The following is a 13,512-nucleotide window of genomic DNA, read 5'->3' as shown; positions in this document are numbered from 1 at the left end:
TTAAAATTAATTCAATTATTATTCAAATCATTATTTAATCATCATTTAATTATTTATTTAATCATTATTCAATTATTATTTATCATTATTCAATTATTATTCAATTATTATTTAAAATTATTATTTAAATTTAATTTATCAAAATAAAATTTATATTAATTCTTTTAAATTATTAAATATTATCTATATTAAATATTTTTAAAATATAAATTTATAATTTCATTCATTATTATTAATTATATATCATTATTATTCATAAATATTATATCCCCCTTCCCCCCTTTTCCCCCATTCCCCCCATTTTTATAAGAAAATTATCAGATTTTCTTTAAGTAAAAATTATTATCTTCAAACAATTTTAGGCTTTTCATCTATCAAGAACTCAATTCAACTATTATTTTACGCATTGATTGATAGGATCCGTATTTTACATATATAAACACTAGTTCATGTTGTACAAAAAGAAAATTTAAAATTAAATTCGTAATTTAAAATTAAAATTCATAATTCAAAATAATTCTTCCTATTACATTGTATCTTTCTTAAAATAACAAGTTTTAATCAATATATTATTTTTAAATGTAAAACTAAATATTGAAAAATAATTCCCTTAACCTTAATTGTTCCCGTTGTGCAATGATTAAAATGCAATTATGGTGCAATTTTAATAATTTTATTTTTCCCACATTTCAAAGTTGCAAGAATGTTGCAACTTCAGTTAGTAAAAGAATTTTTCATTTTTACTTTTGCAGTTGCAAAAGTTGCAACTTTAATATTTCCTTTGCGAATAACAAAGTGTTATTTTTTTTTGAATAGCAAGGTATTTCCTTTGCAAATAGCACAGGTGTATATTTTTATTTTTTTAAAAATTTTTGCAGCAATTGCTGTATTTTCTAGTATTTCCTTTGCTCGAGGAAATTGTTATTTTTTGACCAATTTTCCCTGGGAAAAAGTTTAAGGGAAATAATATATTTCTCTTAACAATTTTTGTTTGCTCCCTTTTAGGTTTTTTTTTTCTTTAACGGGTCTCGTACCCAATGTTATTCTGTTACTGTACAATAGTTTTCTTTGGATTTTTGTTGTTTTTTTTTTCGGGATTTTTGTTTTTTTTTTTTTTAAATTTTTGGCGGATTGTAAATTTAATTGTAAATTGTAAATTTTAAAACCATAAATTTTTAAATTATAAATTTATTGGAAATAGTATTTTAAAGTTTGGTTAAGATCATTGTTTGTAGGGTCGTAATCGATTGCATGGACTTTTATCTTTTTTGTTTTTGACTTTTAAAGTGTAGTTAACTGGAGAATTTCTTTCAATTACAATATAAGGGCCATTAAAATTAGCTGATAGTTTTTTAGATCTTTGAGGCCTAGATGCATCATTGGTGAGAAGAACTTTATCACCAATATTAAACTCAATAAATTTAGATTTCTTATCATAGGTTTTTTTGGATTTTTCCTTGGAAATTATTAGGTTTTCTCTGGCTAATTTGTAAATATTTTGAAATTTGTATCGTAAATTCTGGAGATAGTCGTCATAAGTGTATATTATTTGAGAATAGTTTTTTAATGCTGATGGAATATTGGGTTTTTTCCAAACATTATTTCGTACGGAGTAAATTTTGTAGAAGTGTGTTCTAATGAGTTATAAGCTTGGGTTGCTAAGTCTAACCATTCATCCCAATCTCTTTGGTTTTCGTTAATGTAATGTTTTAAGTAATTAGCGAGGGTCATATGACTACGTTCAAGTGCTCCATTTGTTTGTGGATGATATGGGGTGCATATTTCGTGTTTATTTTATAAATTTTGGACATTTCTTTAATTAGATTTGAAGTAAAATCAGTTCCTTGGTCAGTTAAAATAATTTTAGGGATTCCGAATTTGAAAAACGTTTTTAACAATTACTTTGGCTATTGTTTCTGCTCTATGATTTTCTATCGGAAAAGCAAAGGAAAATTTAGATAAATCGTCTTGCATAGTCAATATAAATTTATTTCCAAGTTCGGTCTCTGGTAATGGGCCAACTATGTCCATAAATAATTTTTCCATAGACTCAGAGGAGGTTGTAGTTAACTCCATGGGTACTCTTAATTGATTAGACTTTTATTTGTTTGACACAAATGACAGTTTTTAATGTAATTTGCAATATCTCGTCCCATTTTTTTCCAATAATAGTTTTGTTTTACTCTTAGTAGTGTTTTATGAAATCCTGGATGTCCAGATATTGTATCACTATGACATTCTTTCAGAATTTTAAGGATATCTTCTCTTTTAGGAGTTTGAATACAATTGTTATATATAGTTACTTTTATGTTATTACAGCTCAAAACTTTTTAATGATTTGTCTCATAGGTTTCCATTTTACAATATCGAACTTAAGATTTGGTTTAAGAATATCTATTTCAGTTATTCGTTTTCGTTAAGGGCTATTTTTAAGTTAAGTATATTTTTGAAGAAATCTTCATAAGAAATACTTTCGAAATGATATTCCTTAAATACAACATATATAATCTTTTTTGTTTTATAATTACATAATTTAATTTCTCCATACTTTAAATTCGTTAATTCAGTATCGTGTTTAAAATCTTCTTTTATAAATTTATATGTGGGGTCGTCGAAATTTAGATCCTTGGGTATGAAAATAATTATGTTTGATTTAGAAGTTGTAATATTATTATCTATTTCTTTATAAGTATTATAAGGTATGTCGAAATATTGTAGATCATTTAGAAAATTTGCAAAGTTACTATGTTCTTCATGAGCATAGGGTAGATTATCGAATGTATTTATGTAATTATTATTAGTTTCGGTTATTTTAATTGTAGTATTAGGCAGTAAATTTTCGTTTTGATGAATAATAACTTTAATAGATGTGTTAGAAAAAATGAAAGCAATTATTTTTTCAATTATTACCCAAGATAAGTTATTCAGATGATGATTACCTTTAGGAATATTTATTTCGTGAATTTTTTCTTGAATTAGATAATTTTTTAAGAGATAAAGAGATGCGAATAAAGTTAAATAAGTTGGATTTTCGTAAATTGTTTCTTTAATTGTTAATAAAAGATTTTGCTATTATTTTTCCAATTTCAGTAACTATTACACTTCCGTAAATATTTTCTTTTACAGTGTTAAGATTATCAAGGCTTAAATTTTGATTGTTGTAATCCAACTTAATATTTTTATTTGTTTTAATATCATCGGATATAAAATGTACTAGGTTTTTTTGTAAAATCAGTCAAAGGTTGATTATTTTGATGAATAATATCTGAATAGATTTTGTTCTCGTACAATTTTAACCAAAATGTATAGAAATTTTCTAGAGTTTCTTGCGATTCTGACCTTATTTCAACAGTTCTAATATCTGATTGTTTTGCTAAATCTATTAATTCATTAGATGATTTGGGGTGTTCATGTCGAGGATCTCTGCTAAGTGCATCGGCTATTACATTTTCTTTTCCTGGGTAGTATTGAATTTGAAAATTAAACTCTTCTAGTCTCATTCTGTATCTTAAAATTTTGTATTAGGTTTTTTCATGTTATATAGCCAAGTAAGGGGTTTGTGATCAGTGCGAATGATAAGCTGGAATGGTGAATGATAAATATACGATCTAAAGTATTCTACTGCCCATACAATGCCTAATAATTCTTTTTCAATAACAGAGTAACGGCATTCTGTATCAGTTAATGTTCTACTGGCAAATGCAATAGGGTGATCGTTTGGGAATGGACCCTGGGATAAACTGCTCCCAGTGCAAATTCACTTGCATCTGTTGTTAAATTAAAAGCTTCATTTAAATCAGGGTATTTTAATATTGGTGCTTTTGTTAGACATGATTTTAAATATTCGTAAGAAGTTTGTTGTTCTTTAGTCCATTCAAATTTAACACTAGTTTTTAATAATTTTGTTAAAGGTTGAGCCATTTTACTAAAGTTTTTGATAAAACGACGATAGTAATTTATCATACCTAAAAATTTTTGCACTTCTTTACAGTTTTAAGTCCTTTGGGTTGATAGTTTAATATTGCCTCTATGTTTTTTTCTGATGGTTTACATCCATCTTCAGAAATTCTGTATCCTAAATAATTACTTCTCTGCAAAGGAATTTACATTTACTGGGTTTAACTTTTAAATTTGCTTTTCTAAGTGCTGTCAAAACTTCTACGAGACGAAGTGAGTGTTCAATGAGTGATTTAGCAAATATAATTATATCATCTATGTATACAAGACATTTTATTCCAACTAAACTAGCGAGAACTGTATACATTAATCTTTGAAAAGTTATTGGAGAATTTTTTAATCCAAAGGGCATTCTTTGGAATTCCCAGTGACCTTTTTTAGTCGAAAAGGCAGTTTTACTGCATGAATTAGGATTCATAGGTATTTGATGAAAACCTGATTCTAAATCAAGAACTGTAAAATAAGTAGAGTTCCCTAAACTATCTAGTATATCGTTAATGTGCGGTATTGGAAACGTATCGTTGACAGTAACATTATTAAGGCATCTGTAATCAATAACTACTCTCCATTGTTTTTGCCGTCTTTTAAACCCTTTTTTGGTACTATCCATAATGGTGAGTTCCAAGGTGAATTTGATGGTCTTATAATATCATTTTCTATCATTTCTCTATTTGATTCTCTACTTCGTTTTCTAGAGCTAAAGGGTACTTATATTGTTTTATAAAAACTGGCTTTTCTGATGTTGTAATTATTTCATGGTTAATAATGTCTGTGTTTGTTAATGGTTCATTTTCTAAATGGAAAATATCTTGAAAATCTTTGATGACGTTTAATAGTGAAGTTTTTTCTTCACAAGATAAATCTTTTAAGTCAAATTCGTTGATTAATTTGTAATATTTTTCGTTTTCACATGAAAGTTTTACGGAATTGACCTCTGCTCTTTCTTCAAAATCTTTAAAATAAATATTGAGTCATTTCCTGTTAATTCAAAATCGATTGGTTTTAGAAGTACTTTTATCTTCAAAATTTGCATCCTCTTCAGTGGTATTCAATATGCTTGTTAAAACAAATCCATTTTCATCAATAGATACTAAACATTCTGGGCTAAAAACGCCTGGTAATAATTCGGACTTTTGTATGATTCCTTCTTTTATTTCTGGATTAAGGACTTCTACTAGGATATATTTTCACTTTGTGCAGGGATCTGATATTTTGCTATATTATCTAATTTGTTATTGATATTAGTTTTTATATTCTTTTTAATACCGTATTTTAAAGGAATGTTAGTGTCGTTTATACGAAGAACATTTTCATTTAAATCAATTATAGTTTTGTAAAATACTAGGAAATCATTGCCTAATATCCCATCGTATTTAATTGAAAAACTGTCTGGAACTACAGAAAAACTAAAAGGAATTATTTGGTCGTTTTTTAGTTTAATATAAATTGTACAACTACCAATGGTTTTTGGGGATTTTGTCCATTTTCGATACCCTTTAAGGTATTTCTTTCGATTTTGTAACTTTTATTTTTCTGCTAAACTAGATAATTTTATTACAGATATATCTGCTCCTGTGTCTAAAATAAATAAGTTTTGTTTTTGTTTTACTTCATCTGAATTAAGATTTACAAAGGTAGATACTCCATCATCTACAGTTATTGTTCTGCCGTTTGGGTAATTACTCCTGGAAACTCGGCAGATAAGTCCAGGGGTATTGTGTTTAAATTATCTGTATTCATTACTCGAATTGGATAAGTTGATTGATTATTTTGTGATTTGTTTGTTTGATTGTTGCTAATTGGTCTATTAGTTTGTGAGCGAAAGTTGTTTTGAGGATTATAGTGTGTATTTTGAGAATTAGTTTTATTCGGAATTTGATTTGATATATTTGGTTGGTTAGTTACATAGTTGTTTTGATAAGGTTGTAAGTTTTGGTAAGGTTGTGAGTTTTGATAAGATTGTGAGTTTTGATAAGGTTGTGGGTTTTGATATGGGTTCATGTCAAACATATAATTTGGGGCTAGGTTTGAATACATTTGGTTGTAATTTATTGGAAATCTTGTATTATTTCTTACAGAGATATTATGTGCTTGATTGGGATACGTTGAAAATTTATTATTTTGATTAAATCCTTTTGGTTGAAATTGATTGGAATTAAATCTTCGTTCAAAAAAGTTTTGAGGGTTCCGATAGTTTGATTGTGGAATAAATCTATTGTCTCGACGAAAGTTATTAGAGTTTTGATTGTAGTTCGGACGATTGTTACTGTTATATTCATTAAATTGTTTATTGAAAGTATTTCCCTTATTTTCCTCAATGTTTTGGAAGTTTTTATTTTATTTGTAAAGAATGCTAAACAATTTGCTATGACATGACCTGATTGCTTACAAAAGTTACAAAGTTGATCTTCCGTTTTTCTTGAATATTTTAATTTTTCGAGAATTATTAGATCCTGTTCTTCGTTCATTGCCTCTTTACCGCTTCGTCAATATTTTTAGGGCTTCTTAGTTTCATAGTTTTCCATAAATTAGGTTTAAGTCCAGAAAGAAATATTTTTAGAAATTCATTTTTAATATAATTGTGTACTACTGGGTTATCTTGCTCTCTAAGATTTTCATTCATAATCTTATACACTCTGTCGGCATATTCTGAGACATTTTCGGTTTGAAATTGTTTACAAGCGTCAATATCATTATATGGTTTATTTTTATTATAATCACTAAATTTTCTTTAAAGCTTGTTTTAGTTGATCCCATCTTTTATATTTTTCATCTAATAATCTGTTTCTACAAGAATCTTTCATTCGATTAAGTATTAATTCTAGGGCGATTTCTGTGTCATTGGGATTGATTTTCGAGAATACTAGGTCACCTCTCTCACAAAATATTTTACATTTCTCCATTAAATTCTGGCATTAAGTTTCGTATAGTTTTGAAAACATCATTTTGATAATAAACTGTATTATTTGGTTGGTCAAAATTATCGTGCATAGATTTTACTTCATTATATTGGTTGTCTGTAAAACGAAATGGGGTACCATTTTCGGGTATTTTAAACTGAAATGATTTCCCTGGTCTAGATGTGGTATCAAAAGTAGTTTCTTTTGTGTTATTATATGTATTTGCGAATATTTTTTCTTTAATAGTGCTTAAATCCTTATCAATAGTTTCGTTTTCAAGTTCAGTTAAATCGTTATCAGACATCATATTAGGTGCAGTTTCACTAAATTTTAAGGAATTTTTATTAGAATTATTTCCGTTGTTACTTTTTGTAATAAATTGTTTTAGTTTATGCAACCGGGACTCTAAAGGTCTTAAAGCTAAAAGTTTTTCTTTTGAGGGCTCAATTTTGGATTTATTTAGTTTTTTTTTTTCAAAATATTAATTAAAACTTATTATTTTTAACATTTATAAATTCTTTCCCATTTTTCTTTAAGAAAAAGTGAAAATTTTTGACTTACATAAGGTTGACCAAATTCATATTTGATTGAATATTACTTTTGTTTTTTCGTAATGAATTGATTTTCTTCCCAGGTCAATTTAACCAAAGCTCGTCAATGATTGCTATTTGCTATGAATTGTTTTTTCTTTTTTCTGATTTTGGTTATATTTCGATACTTATAGAGTTGATTTGGATTGATATGTTATCTTTGAATTCTGTTTGTTTATGATTTCTTTTGATTTTGTTCGGTTATGATATCTTTGGATTTTGTTCGGTTATGATATCTTTGGATTTTGTTCGGGCGCCAATTGTTAGGTTCTTGGGGTGCTAATTGTTATGTTTTGGTGCAATACTGACACAATTCAGTTCACTCCAGGATTTCTTTGTTGAGTAATAAAGATCGAATATATTTGATAAACTCTTTATTTACGAAAAGACCCAGTACAATAAATCGATTTATTCAAATTATTATCACTAGCGTTTATATTAATACGAAGTACGTTTTTGTAGTAGACTTACAGGAATTCTTATTCGAATTGAATTGAATTATATTGATTAATTAATCGAACTTATTCATTCATTAAACTCCAAGAACTCTAAACTCTAAAATCGTTTTCCAAGTCTATTACTTTCCTTTTATATTTTCTGTGAGTGAAAACGCTTAAGTGGGTTTTCAAGTTACTCATGCTTTTTTAATAAAAGAATAAAGTACAGGTTTCCCTATTTGGAGTCAGGCTTAATTTTACCCCCAAAATTAGGAAGTCGTATACACGACACTTAGAATAAATAAAATGATGTATTAAAAGGTGAATCATGGGTGATGAGTAATTTTTTACATTACACCCTCCCCCTAAGATATCATCAATTATTTAAGATGATTGATGTCTGGAGAATAATCGCGATGATCTGCGAACAGGACGTTTTTGTTTATCCTTGTCTTCAGTCGCTTTTGTATTCATTGTATCCATTTCAATTTCATCAGTGATATTGATTTTAATAGAACGCTTAAATCGTTTTCGTAGAATAATCAGGAGCATAACAGCAATTATTACGACTATAAACACTGTCAATGATATCAGGAAATTTGAATGGACTTCAATTTTTTCTTTTGATAAAATTCTTTCGGCAATTTGTTCCATTTGATTCAATTTTGTACTTAAAATATCTAAATTTTCTAATTTCACAATATGAAGATTATTAATAGTGATCTTATTTGAAGTTAGATTAATCTTGTTTATGCGATCATTGTCACATAAAATATCGCAAATATTCATAGGAGGTATGAACTGTTTTTCTAAGGTTTTAATATGTATCTTTGTAGCTTCTAGCGTAATACTTCCAGAATAAACCTTACAATTGCTTTTCATGGTTAAAATACCACTTTGGTTTATTATTGTATCTATTGGATTTTCAGAATTATTACATGCTATTGTTACTGTAGTCGGAATTTTTGTAATATATAGCCAACTATTTTTGTTTTGTAACTTATGCCACATATTATATTGAAAATTAACTATGCGGACATCACAATTTTTTGGAACTTCTGATGATGTTAATAAGAATAGTTTTGCTTCACAAATTGATTTTAATTGAGAATTGAATGTTGGATTAAACTTTACACACATAAATCTATTTTCGAGTTTTTTGCATTTCGATAGTTCTTCTTCAGTAATTGTTGTAAATTCTTGTTTATCTTTTCGTATAGCAAAATATTCATGATTTGGTTGTATAAAAATATAACTGTTATTGATTATTCTTGTTGGAATTGATATTGTTTCATAAATGTCGAAGTTTTGTATGGGTAATAATGGAATTTTAATTATGAATACAAGCTTATTGTTACAATAATATGCGACTAAATTAATTAAATCAAGAATTAAATGTGAATTTTCTTCATCTTTGGGGATAGGCGATTCTAATCCAGAAGGAATATTTCCCATTAATTTAATCATAATTTCTCTAAGTTGATAAGGACTCATAATTGAGGGATGGAGAATTCCTCTTTTGGCTAAAAGAACTGCCGTAATTAAAGTGTCGTAATCATTTCTTATAACATTTAAAAGATGTAAAATTAAATTAATATGTTCATCTATAATTTGATTACTTTGAGTTTTGGACGTAGCTGTATAAAGCTCTTCAACTGCCTCACTGAATTTTTTATTTTGAATTAGTAAAATTTCTTCATTTTTTAATAAGTTTACGAGGGTATTATTAAAATTTAAAATAGTAGTTTTGACAATATGAGACTGATCTTTAATAACCGTTGCTAACATTAATTCTTTGTCTTCAAAATCAGTTAATTTTTTATCTATAGTCTCAGCGTCTTCGTCATCCATTAAACCAAATAATCTTTTGCAATAATACCAATAAAATTAAACCAGCCACGTTTAACACGATTAGGTTTATAATATCCTACTAATTGATTTAGATGATTTCTTTGTTTATCAATTAAATTAAGCTCTGTTTTAACTTCCTCAATAACTCTTTTGTGGAATTTATCTCTTGCTAATGAGTTTCGAATGAGAGTCTCAGTTTGTTTACAATATTGATCAATTAGTAAATATTTTTATCGAGTGTCTCTAAATTTAAGAATGTGATTAAATGTTGTTCTTCGGTATAAAATTGTACTTCAGCTATAAAGTCAAAGAATAATCCAGGATTGTTTTTAAATTGAGTGATATTGTATTGATCTTCCGTAGAAACATGAGTTGTTAATAAAATTACAATTACGATTAAACTGAAAAAATTAAAGAATAGTTAGTTAAGATTTTCGTGATAAGGTTTAAGTTTATTTTTATGAATATTAACTAATTTATTTTTTATTTTAATGGTTGCATTAACATTACCATTTAATGATATTATTTTATATGGCCCTTTCCAACATGGACTTAACTTTTTGGATAATTTTTCTTCGCAGGTGTTTCATCTAAAAGCAAAACAAGATCTCCTACTTTAAAGTCTGGTGTAATTAAGGACTTATCGTATCTCTCTTTACTATTTTCTTTTTCTTTGATAAGATTTTCTCTAGCTTGCTGTCTTGAAATTTGTAATTTTTGTTTTAAATTACATAAATAATCGTCAAAAGTATAGGTAAATTTAGGACTTTCCTCTAGTGATGAGGTATTGAAATTTCTTTGCCAAATACTAATTCGAAAGGAGAGAATTTACTGACGTATGTGGTATAGTATTATATGAAAAGTGATAAATGAATCCAGTTATCCCAGTCGGATTGTTGAGAATTTATGAAATGTTTAAGATAATCTTTAATAGTTTGGTGACTCCTTTCTAAAGCTCCATTAGTTTGTGGATGATATATGGATGAATTTAATTTCTTTATCTTTAATAATTTACAAAGATTTTTTAATAACTCTGATTGGAAATAAGTTCCTTGATCGGTTAATATTGACTGTGGTATACCAAATTTTGAAATAAAATGAATGATAAATTCTTTTGCAATTGTTTCTGCATCAATAGTTTGTAATGGAATAGCTAAAGATATTTAGATAGATCATCTTGTATTGTTAAGACGTATTTGTTACCATTTTCAGTTAAAGGTAAAGGTCCTACTACATCTAAGAATATTTTTTCAAAAGTAGTGTTAGAAGTAGTTGTAATTTCCATAGGAAATTTAGATTTCTTTCTAGTCAATTTATTTAATTGACAACTTTTACAAGATTTGATGTAACTTGTATATCTTTTATCATAGTTTCCCAGTAATATTGAGATTTAATTCGTTTTAAAGTTTTATTAATTCCGTTGTGACCTCCAAAAGGTGTATCATGAAATTCATGAATGATTTTAGGAATTTGAGAAAGATCAGGAATGATTTTATTCTTTACTAAATAAATTTTAATTGATGAGCCTTTAAAAATATATCGAAGCAAGGAATTATATTTGACCAATTAAATTTAGTATCTCGAATAAATCTAATTTCTTGAATGTTTTTACGAATTAGAATTGATTTTAATTCTAGAAAATTTTGAAACATTTTTTCATAATTTGGATCCCTATAAGAATTTGTATATATGAGTATTTTCTCAGAATTCTCAAGTATTGATTCTTTAGGTACAGTATGATTTGAAGGTAAAATTAATTCATTGAATGTTGACAATTTGAATTTTGAGTTTCTATAATGTTCGAATTAAAAATAACATGAGTTTGAGCATATTTTAGAAATGTATTATAATCAATAATTTGTTCGTGATTTATATCAATAGTTTTAATTTCTTCAATTTGGATTCTACTTAATGCATCTGCATTAGTATTTTGTTTTCCTTTTTTATACTCAACTTTATATGAATATTCAGAAAGTTTTAATCGCCATCTAAATAATCTAGAACTATGATCCTTATTATTTTCAATCCATTTAAGAGGACGATGATCGGTAACTACTGTGAATTCCGACCATATAAATAAGGTCTAAAGTGCTGAACACTCCATACTATGGCTAATAATTCTTTTCTATCGTAGAATAATTTAATTCAGATTTATTAAGAGTCCTACTGGCATAGGCGATAGGTAAATCATTTCCTATTATTCCTTGGGAAAGTATAGCACCAAGAGCTATGTTACTAGCATCTGTTGTTAAAATAAATGGTTTACTAAAATCTGGATATTGTAATAATGGTGCATTGATTAATGTTGTTTTAATTCATCAAAAGCATTTTGTTGAGACTCAGACCAACAAAATTCTTCATTTTTCTTTAATAATTTAGTTAAAGGAGATGCAATTTTACTAAAATTTTTAATAAATTTTCGATAGTAACCCGCTAGTCCCAGAAAAGCTTTAATATCCTTTGGATTTTTTGGATTTGGATAATTTTGAACTGCTGATATTTTCTTTGGGTCAGGTTTAATTCCTTCATCTGTAATTAAATGACCTAAGTATTGTACTTCCTTTCTAAGAAATTCGCACTTATCAGGATGGAGTTTAAGATTATGTTTACGTAGTCTACTAAAAATTTCTCTTAGTTTAAGGTTATGATCCTCTAAGGAATTCCCGTATACTACAACATCATCAATATAAACAAAACAACGCGTTCCTTGTAATCCTATGAGAACAGAGTTCATTAGTCTTTGAAAGGTTGCAGGTGCTCCCTTTAATCCAAAAGGCATTCTATTGAACTCATAATGTCCATACATTGTACTAAATGCTGTTTTACAAGAATCCTCGGGGTCCATTGGTACCTGGTGGAAACCCGAAGCTAAGTCTAAAGTAGTGAAATACTTGCTATTGCCAAGCTGATCTAGAATATCGTTAATATTTGGAAGTGGAAAAGCGTCTCCTATAGTAACTTCATTAAGTTTTCTAAAGTCAACTACTACCCTCCATTTCTTAACTCCTGACGCATCTAGCTTTTTAGGCACTACTAGCAATGGTGCATTCCAAGGACTTAAACTTTTTTTTACGATGCCCTGTTTTTCCATCTCGATAATTTGATTATTAATTTCCTTTTTGTGACATTCTGGTATTCGATAAGGTTTTACATTAATTGGAGTTTTATTAGATGTTTGTATTTTATGAGTATAGCATTAGTGGTTGAAAGTGAATCTCCTTCTAGAAAAATAAATCTTAAACTCGTTACAAATCGATGTAATTGATTCTTTTCAATATCATTTAAATGATCTAATCTCAATTTTGATTTTAAATACTAATTTATTAGATTTTTTATCATCGTGGATAATTAGTACTGATTGTGTATTGTCAAAAGTTTCAAATTCAAATGTAGGAATAGGAATTTCAATTGGTGTTTCTTTTATATTAATTGCTAAAACAAATTGATGATTTTTATCAGTTAAAGTTTCTGATATAAAGACATGCTCATCTAATTGTTTCTTTGAAATTATTCCTGAATCTCTACTACCAATAATATTGATAGGGATAATTACCTCAGATCTAGGTGGTAATGTGATAAAATTATTTGAGTTATCTGAAATTGATGATAAATTTTTATTTGAAATTTTACAAGTATCGTTTGAATAATCAATGATTGCTTTGTTTTTTGATAAAAAATCTACTCCTATTATACCTTCGGTTTTAATTGGAAAATTATCATCTACTATGTAAAAAGAATGTTTTATAGAAGTGTTAAATTCGAGATTAATTGTACAAT

At 27.3% G+C, this 13,512-nt stretch overlaps 1 protein-coding gene across 1 annotated transcript; it reads right to left on the bottom strand.

The window, feature by feature from the left end:
• Positions 1 to 8,268: 8,268 nt before the first annotated feature.
• Positions 8,269 to 9,735, bottom strand: LOC122520375. The gene is made up of 2 exons (XM_043640465.1): positions 9,647 to 9,735; positions 8,269 to 9,547 (listed from the first exon to the last, which is right to left on the bottom strand). The coding sequence occupies exons 1-2, from the start codon at positions 9,733 to 9,735 to the stop codon at positions 8,269 to 8,271; spliced, it is 1,368 nt and encodes a 455-aa protein (XP_043496400.1).
• Positions 9,736 to 13,512: the final 3,777 nt, after the last annotated feature.

Source organism: Polistes fuscatus, unplaced genomic scaffold (assembly GCF_010416935.1).
Source record: "Polistes fuscatus isolate 324 unplaced genomic scaffold, CU_Pfus_HIC Scaffold32, whole genome shotgun sequence".
NCBI lineage: Eukaryota > Metazoa > Arthropoda > Insecta > Hymenoptera > Vespidae > Polistes > Polistes fuscatus.
The sequence above is the reverse complement of the archived record's forward strand: the minus strand, read 5'-3'. Positions and strand labels throughout refer to the sequence as shown.